The sequence below is a fragment of the Procambarus clarkii genome, chromosome 27, assembly GCF_040958095.1.
Source record: "Procambarus clarkii isolate CNS0578487 chromosome 27, FALCON_Pclarkii_2.0, whole genome shotgun sequence".
In the NCBI taxonomy this organism is placed as follows: Eukaryota; Metazoa; Arthropoda; class Malacostraca; order Decapoda; family Cambaridae; genus Procambarus; species Procambarus clarkii.
This window is the reverse complement of record NC_091176.1, coordinates 24,057,420-24,067,046: the sequence shown is the minus strand read 5'-3', so window position 1 is coordinate 24,067,046 and position 9,627 is coordinate 24,057,420. Positions and strand designations below refer to the sequence as shown.

Here is a 9,627-nt window from a genome sequence, read left to right as displayed (position 1 = left end):
TATATAGAACTCAACTGGACTCCCTCCAGGTGCCCCGAATGCCCGACTTCCAGGTTCCCAATACCGGCATCGTGCCCAAGGTGCGGCTCCGTGCGCCCCTCCATAAGTGTAGCAGCCTCCCGGATGTGTGTGTGTGAGAGAGAGAGAGAGAGAGAGAGAGAGAGAGAGAGAGAGAGAGAGAGAGAGAGAGAGAGAGAGAGAGAGAGAGAGAGAGAGAGAGAGAGAGAGAGACAGAGACAGAGATGGAGTGCCGTCGGGGTGGCGTAAACAAGGAAGGAAAATCACAACACATTAGTTAACAAGGCCGACCAACATAAAGACCCCATTCGAGCCCTCTAGACGTATGAGAGGCCATGATGATGCTGTCAGTCCAGGACTTCAGACTCAAGAGAAACCAGCATGATGTTATTATTCCTGGACTCCAGACTCGAGAGAGAGACCGGTATGAAGACAGGGTGGCTGCCCTGACTGTGTTTACATTTAGTCCGAGTCGGTAAGGTTGTCCAGCCTGCGGAGTATTTATCAGAGGGCGAGAGGCACCACTGAGTCCTGTGGCTCAATGGTCTATGTACAAGACTCGCAATCTAGGACCCCGCATTCGATCCCCGGCTACCGGGAAGGGTATCACCAGCGGGCCTAGACAAAGCTTAAATACAAACCGATAAAAACAATGATTTTCGAAGCAATCAAATTGTTCTACCAGCAATTTCTCCAAGAACATTCTCTTATATATAAAAAAAAACAAATTAGGTGTCACCCTCCAAGACAGGTTCGTGACGCGTTCCTGAGGTAAATAACGTGTTTTGGTCATGATTGAGACTATAGTGAGCACAGGGTGCTGACGTCAGGGGCGGGGGGGGGGTGGTTGACCTCTCTGGGGCAAACCAGGTCGTTTCTTTAACGAGGTCAACTGCCTCTTGATGGCACTGGGAAATTTCTCTTGTGGATTCTAATTCCTTTTAATTTTGTATCTTAATTTTCGTGGACCGTGGAGAGCCTATAAGAAACTCGGCCGTGCGTGAGTGAGCCAGTTAGTGCACTCGGCCGTGCGTGAGTGAGCCAGTTAGTGCACTCGGCCGTGCGTGAGTGAGCCAGTTAGTGCACTCGGCCGTGCGTGAGTGAGCCAGTTAGTGCACTCGGCCGTGCGTGAGTGAGCCAGTTAGTGCACTCGGCCGTGCGTGAGTGAGCCAGTTAGTGCACTCGGCCGTACGTGAGTGTGCCAGTTAGTGCACTCGGCCGTGCGTGAGTGAGCAAGTTAGTGCACTCGGCCGTGCGTGAGTGAGCCAGTTAGTTCACTTGGCCATGCGTGAGTGAGCAAAATAGTGCACTTGGAAAGTGTTATTTCTTACTGCTTGTTATGTTATCCTGGGAATCAGGTCTGGGGCCAGGAGCTTGAACCTGTTATATTAATGTGTGTGTGTGTGTATGTGTGTATGTGTGTGTGTGTGTGTGTATGTGTGTGTGTGTGTGTGTGTGTGTGTGTGTGTGTGTGTGTGTGTGTGTGTTCACTATTTGCATTACCGCGGGAGCCTCACGACAAAAATAACTTACTTCCCTACATATTGACAGTGCTGTCAGCGGTTGTATGACACCCAGCTGACCTGACAGCGCTTGCCTGCCGCCAAGGAAACCTCCCGATAGCGGCTGACTGACATGGAACTGACCTGACCGCAGGGGCCAGGGGGAAATTGCCTTCTCACGGTCGTTGTGTAAACACCAGCGGCGCTATCTGGTAGAGAAACACAGGTCTGGGTCACTCCACTCTGGGGTTGGGACGTGGGTTTAGAGGATCAGGGCGGCCGCCGGTGGGATTCAGGCGTAACTCTGGTATTTGTGATGCTTCTTAAGCCGTGCTGCCCGGTAAGGTTATTAGGTTCTTCCGCTTATACCTCTGTCTAGACTGGTAGTAACACCTAGACGGACCTCAAGAAAATGTGAGTTAAATTATATGTATGAGTGTGTGTGTATATATATATATATATATATATTTATATATATATATATATATATATATATATATATATATATATATATATATATATATATATATATATATATATATATATATAACGCCCAGATGGAGTCACCCTGCAGCCATGGAGGGAAGGTAAACAGGTCGTGTGGGACTACACGTGAGCGTCTACATTGGCTGATACCTATCTTCCTTACAGTACAGTTGAGGGAGGTGGGGCGGCCACCTTCAGGGAGACCCAGAAAACCAACAAGTACAGAGACCTAGAACGTTGTTACAGGTTCGTGCCGATAGGCTCTGAGACTCTGGGCGCCTTGGGTAAATGTGCACTTAAGTTCCTAAAGGAGGTGGGCGAGGAACTCATTGGGAAGGCCGCTCTAGAGACTCAAGAGCGGCTAATTTCATGATCCAGCGCCTCAGTGTCGCAGTTCAGCGAGGAAATGCGTGCTGTATCTTGAGCACGCACCCGACTTGCGAAGAACTGGACGAGGTCTACGAACACTGATTGTTATATTGTTATATATGTGTGTGTTCTCTGTAAACTGTAGCAATGCAATAAAATCAAATAAAACAAATTAATAAAAAATATTAGGGGTGGTAGGAGAGGAAAAGATTAAAGTGTTCAGTGAGAATCCACAAGGTCTTCTCTGAACACTCCTTTATTTTCTTCTTCGAGGATGGGGGTCCCTTCAATTGCACCAGTGGAGGTACCCCTAATATATATATATATATATATATATATATATATATATATATATATATATATATATATATATATATATATATATATATGACTGAAAACTCACACCCCAGAATATAGCATATAGTCCTGGGGACCATTCAGGCTTGTTTGCATATATATATATATATATATATATATATATATATATATATATATATATATATATATATATATATATATATATATATATATATATATATATATATGTCGTACCTAGTAGCCAGAACGCACTTCTCTGCCTACTATGCAAGGCCCGATTTGCCTAATAAGCCAAGTTTTCATGAACTAAATATTTTTCGACTACCTAACCTACCTAACCTAACCTAACCTAACTTTTTCGGTTACCTAATCGAACCTAACCTATAGAGATAGGTTAGGTTAGGTTAGGTAGGGTTGGTTAGGTTCGGTCATATATCTACGTTAGTTTTAATTCCAATAACAAAAAATTGACCTCATACATAATGAAATGGGTAGCTTTATCATTTCATAAGAAAAAAAATAGAGAAAATATATTAATTCAGGAAAACTTGACTTATTAGGCAAATCGGGCCTCGCATAGTAGGCTCAGAAGTGCATTCTGGCTAATAGGTACGACATATATATATATATATATATATATATATATATATATATATATATATATATATATATATATATATATATATATATATATATATATATATATATATATATTATATATATATTATTACGAAACGCGTTTAAGTGTCGCGTCAGACTAGAAATAAGAATGAATTTTGGAGAATTGATTTTTCAATTACCATCAACAATGAAAAGAAACATAAGAAAGAGAAAATTTGTGTTAGATTTATTAATCTTACTTTTTCGGTCATATTTAATAATATATGTCTACAGGAAAGACTGCTACCAAAATATACTAATATATATATATATATATATATATATATATATATATATATATATATATATATATGTCGTACCTAATAGCCAGAACGCACTTCTCAGCCTACTATTCAAGGCCCGATTTGCCTAATAAGCCAAGTTTTCATGAATTAATGTTTTTTCGTCTACCTAACCTACCTAACCTAACCTAACCTAGCTTTTTTTGGCTACCTAACCTAACCTTACCTATAAATATAGGTTAGGTTAGGTTAGGTAGGGTTGGTTAGGTTCGGTCATATATCTACGTTAATTTTAACTCCAATAAAAAAAAATTGACCTCATACATAGAGAAAAGGGTTGCTTTATCATTTCATAAGAAAAAAATTATAGTAAATATATTAATTCAGGAAAACTTGGCTTATTAGGCAAATCGGGCCTTGAATAGTAGGCTGAGAAGTGAGTTCTGGCTACTAGGTACGACATATATATATATATATATATATATATATATATATATATATATATATATATACTGTATATGCAAACAAACCTGAACGGTCTCCAGTCATATATATATATATATATATATATATATATATATATATATATATATATATATATATATATATATATATATATATATATATATAAATATATATATATATACATACATATATATATATATATATATATATATATATATATATATATATATATATATATATATATACATACATATATATATAAGTTTAATGTGTGTACTCACCTAGTTGTACTCACCTAGTTGTGCTTGCGGGGGTTGAGCTTTGGCTCTTTGGTCCCGCCTCTCAACTGTCAATCAACAGGTGTACAGGTTCCTGAGCCTATTGGGCTCTATCATATCTACACTTGAAACTGTGTATGGAGTCAGCCTCCACCACATCACTTCCTTATGCATTCCATTTGTCAACCACTCTGACACTAAAAAAGTTCTTTCTAATATCTCTGTGGCTCATTTGGGCACTCAGTTTCCACCTGTGTCCCCTAGTGCGTGTGCCCCTTGTGTTAAACAGCCTGTCTTTACCAACCCTGTCAATTCCCTTGAGGATCTTGAATGTGGTGATCATGTCCCCCCTAACTCTTCTGTCTTCCAACGAAGTGAGGTTTAATTCCCGTAGTCTCTCCTCGTAGCTCATACCTCTCAGCTCGGGTACTAGTCTGGTGGCAAGCCTTTGAACCTTTTCCATTTTAGTCTTATGCTTGACTAGATATGGACTCCATGCTGGTGCCGCATACTCCAGGATTGGTCTGACATATGTGGTATATAATGTTCTGAGATTCTGTATATATAATGTTCTGAGAATGTATATATAAGATTCCTTACACAAGTTTCTAAAGGCCGTTCTTATGTTAGCCAACCTGGCATATGCTGCTGCTGTTATCCTCTTGATATGAGCATCAGGGGACAGGTCTGGTGTGATATCAACCCCCAGGTCTTTCTCTCTCTCGGACTCTTGAAGTATTTCATCTCCCAAGTGATACCTTGTATCTGGTCTCCTGCTTCCTACCCCTATCTCCATTACATTACATTTGCTTGGATTAAACTCTAACAGCCATTTGTTCGACCATTCTTGCAGCTTGTCCAGGTCTTCTTGAAGCCTCAAGCTGTCCTCCTCTGTCTTAATCCTTCTCATAATTTTGGCGTCGTCAGCAAACATTGAGAGGAATGAGTCTATACCCTCTGGGAGATCATTTACGTATATCAGAAACAGGATAGGTCCAAGTACAGAGCCCTGTGGGACTCCACTGGTGACTTCACGCCAGTCTGAGGCCTCACCCCTCACTGTAACTCTCTGCTTCCTATTGTTTAGGTACTCCCTTATCCACTGGAGCGCCCTACCAGTTACTCCTGCCTGTTTCTCTAGCTTATGCATCAACCTTTTATGGGGTACTGTGTCAAAGGCTTTCCGACAGTCCAAAAAAATGCAGTCCGCCCACCCTTCTCTTTCTTGTTTAATCTTTGTCACCTGATCGTAGAATTCTATCAATCCTGTAAGGCAAGATTTACCCTCCCTGAACCCATGTTGATGGGTTGTCACGAAGTCTCTTCTCTCCAGATGTGTTACTAGGTTTTTTCTCACAATCTTCTCCATCACCTTGCATGGTATACAAGTTAAGGACACTGGCCTGTAGTTCAGTGCCTCTTGTCTGTCACCCTTTTTGTATATTGGTACTACATTAGCAGTCTTCCATATTTCTGGTAGGTCTCCCGTTTCCAGTGACCTACTATACACTATGGAGAGTGGTAGGCAAAGTGCTCCTGCACACTCTTTCAATACCCATGGCGAGATTCCATCCGGCCCAACAGCTTTTCTCACATCCAGCTCCAATAGGTGCTTCTTGACCTCATCTCTTGTAATTTCGAACCTATCCAAGGTCACCTGGTTTGCTGCCACCTCTTCTAGCGCCGCGACATCTCCCTGTTCTATTGTAAAGACCTCCTGGAACTTTTTGTTGAGTTCTTCACACACCTCTTTATCATTCTCTGTGTACCTGTCTTCGCCCACCCTAAGTTTCATCACCTGTTCCTTCACTGTTGTGTGTGTTCACTGTGTGTGTGTGTGTGTGTGTGTTTACTAGTTGTGTTTTTGCGGGGGTTGAGCTTTGCTCTTTCGGCCCGCCTCTCAACTGTCAATCAACTGTTTACTTTTTTTTTTTTTTTTTTTCCCACACCACACACACACACACCAGGAAGCTGCCCGTGACAGCTGACTAACTCCCAGGTACCTATTTACTGCTAGGTAACAGGGGCATTCAGGGGTGAAAGAAACTTTGCCCATTTGTCTCTGCCTCGTGCGGGAATCGAACCCGCGCTACAGAATTACGAGTCCTGCGCGCTATCCACCAGGCTACGAGGGCCCCTACGAGGCCCCTGTGTGTGTGTGTGTGTGTGTGTGTGTGTGTGTGTGTGTGTGTGTGTGTGTGTGTGTGTGTGTGTGTGTGTGTGTGTGTGTGTGTGTGTGTATAACATACTGAGGGGAGGATGAAAGGCGGCGGGATGCTTGCTGTGTCATTTGAGACAATATTCTCTGCATGTAATTTTTTTTTGTTACCATTACCAAGTGACTCACTGACCCAGAAGCATTGCCCTTCCTTATATGGCTCCTCCACTCCCGCCCCCTACGCCACCACCACCACCACAACCTCTACCACAATCACCCAAACCACCACCACCACCATCACTACCACCAAACATTAAAAAAGCCTCGGGAAGAATATGATAAGGGTACCAAGAATTGCCTAAGAAATGGAAAAAAATCACCTGGTTGATACCTGGTTGATGGGGTTCTGGGAGTTCTTCTACTCCCCAAGCCCGGCCCGAGGCCAGGCTTGACTTGTGAGAGTTTGGTCCACCAGGCTGTTGCTTGGAGCGGCCCGCAGGCCCACATACCCACCACAGCCCGGTTGGTCCGGCACTCCTTGGAGGAATAAATCTAGTTTCCTCTTGAAAATGTCCACGGTTGTTCCGGCAATATTTCCACCTCACACTGGAAAGCTGAGCAAGAGCCAAAAATTCCAATACTCGGCGATTTTAACCATAGGGAAATAGAGTGGATAAATAAGGACTCCCACGGACGCGTGACAAAACATGGAGAACAAAACTAGTAGACACGACTGACAAAGACTTCATAAAGGGGAGCCGGTCGGCCGAGCGGACAGCACGCTGGACTTGTGATCCTGTGGTCCTGGGTTCGATCCCACGCGCCGGCGAGAAACAATGGGCAGAGTTTCTTTCACCCTACGCCCCTGTTACCTAGCATTAAAATAGGTACCTGGGTATTAGTCAGCTGTCACGGGCTGCTTCCTGGGGGTGGAGGCCTGGTCGAGGACCGGGCCGCGGGGACAGTAAAAAAGCCCCGAAATCTTCTCAAGATAACCTCAAGATAGCATCACATCCCAGACCCCAGCAAGAGTAAGAGGAGAGGACCCAGTAGCAAGACTAGTCCCGGTGTCCTCTTAAAATGAGGCAGATATTGGAACAAAATATGAGTTAGTGCGTATGAGTTAGTAAAAAAAATGAGATGCCTCCAGGCGCTATTATAGCAACCTGAGCATTATGGTACACTGAAGGTGTTGGTTACACAAATACACCTGTTGAAGCAGATGAGAGATTATAGTAAGTATAGAGACTATAGTAAGATGAGGGACTGTCTGCGGGAAATCCAACGGGAAAGAGTAGTGGAAGAGAAGGCAGCAAATGAGATGATGGAATTCATTGCTGGGAAAGGTGCCGATTCAACGGAACAGTTCTTACCTCTCAAGAAGGTGTTAAAAAGTAAAGTAAATGACTGGCTCAATAAACAATGTAGGGAAGCTAAAAGACAAAAAAAAAAAAATAAAAAGTACAGATAATTAGGAACGGAGGACAATAGAGATGCGTCAGAGAGAACCAGAACTAATTACACCAGAGTCAGGAGAGAAGCTGAGAGGTCCCTTGATGATGACATTGCTACACAAGCTCAGACCCAACCAAAAATATTCTATAGCCATATAGGGAGAAAAACAACAGTGAAAGACCATATCCTCAGATTGAGGAGACACGGGAATATTCTCACAGAAAAAGATAATGAGGTATGTGAGGAACTCAACAAAAGATTCCATGAGCACTTTACCAGCACTGATACCAAGGATTAAGAATGAAAGGCCGAATGGATGACATTTTAGCCACTGTAGAAAAGATAACAAAAAAATACCTAGAGCAACTAGATGCAATAAAATCAATGGTGACCAAATTTAATCTCACCATGACTGCTGAAGGAGAGTGCAGAAATACTTTCTAACCCATTTTCTAAAATTTACTTCAGAAATACTTTCTAACCCATTTTCTAAAATTTACTTCAGAAATACTTTCTAAACCATTATCTAAAATTTACTTCAGAAATACTTTCTAAACCATTATAAAAAATGTGCAATAAAATACTTGAGACAGGAAAGCTCAAAGAAGTCTGGAAAATGGCAAACACAGTCCCAGTGCTCAAAACAGGGGGCAGACACGAGGCATTAAATTAATGATTCCTATCATTAACAAATATTCCAAGTAAAGTGCTTGAGAGAGTAAGCAGGTTGAGACTGATGGAGAAGTCTGGTCTCTGAGGTCTCTTGAGGTCTCTGGAGAAGACCGACATTGTGACAAAAGGTCACCATGGATTTAGAAAAGAAAAGCTCTACCTGACAAACGTGACTGAGTTTAATGACAGGATTACAAAAATAAAATAGGAAAAAGAAGGCAGAGTAGGCTGTATTTTCCTAGAGTGTCAAGAACCAGTTCCTCATGGTAGACTGGCGTAGAAGACGCCGGCTGGTAGTAACTGAACGACAGGAAACAAATCATCACAGTCAGAGAGGAGGCTTCAAGCTGGAGGACTATAAACAGTGGGTCCCACAAGGCTCAGTCCTTGGACCGCTGCTGTTCCTAATATATGTGAAAGATCTACCGGAGAGAGTGAGCTCGTACGTTACAATGTTTGCAGATGAGCCAAAGCAAGGGAGGCATCAAACCCGAGGATGACTGCAACAGGTTACAGGATGACCTTGACAAACTCCAGAAGTGAGCAAGCAAATGGTTGCTGGTATTCAATCCCCAGCAAGTGTAAGCTAATGAAGATGGGAAAGGGAGAAAGGCGACCAGGAGGCATCTACACCTTATGGAAGGCAATTACAGACAGCCCGTCCTTCTAAGGTTCCCAACGACAAGAAAACGATCAATTTAAAGTGTTCTTAAGTGTAGGAAACAAGGCTACACCCATCAACACCCCTACACAAGGCTACACCCATCAACACCCCTACACAAGGCTACACCCATCAACACCCCTACACAAGGCTACACCCATCAACACCCCTACACAAGGCTACACCCATCAACACCCCTACACAAGGCTACACCCATCAACACCCCTACACAAGGCTACACCCATCAACACCCCTACACAAGGCTACACCCATCAACACCCCTACACAAGGCTACACCCATCAACACCCCTACACAAGGCTACACCCCTACACAAGGCTACAC

General features: G+C 42.7%; 1 protein-coding gene across 1 annotated transcript in view; it reads left to right on the top strand.

The window, feature by feature from the left end:
- Positions 1-356: 356 nt before the first annotated feature.
- Positions 357-9,627, top strand: part of LOC123752714 (keratin-associated protein 9-1-like) — a 35,780-nt gene continuing 26,509 nt past the window's right edge. The window contains exon 1 of the mRNA XM_069332141.1: positions 357-493. Within this exon, the coding sequence (XP_069188242.1) occupies positions 357-493 (137 nt within the window). The remainder of the gene's footprint in view (positions 494-9,627) is intronic.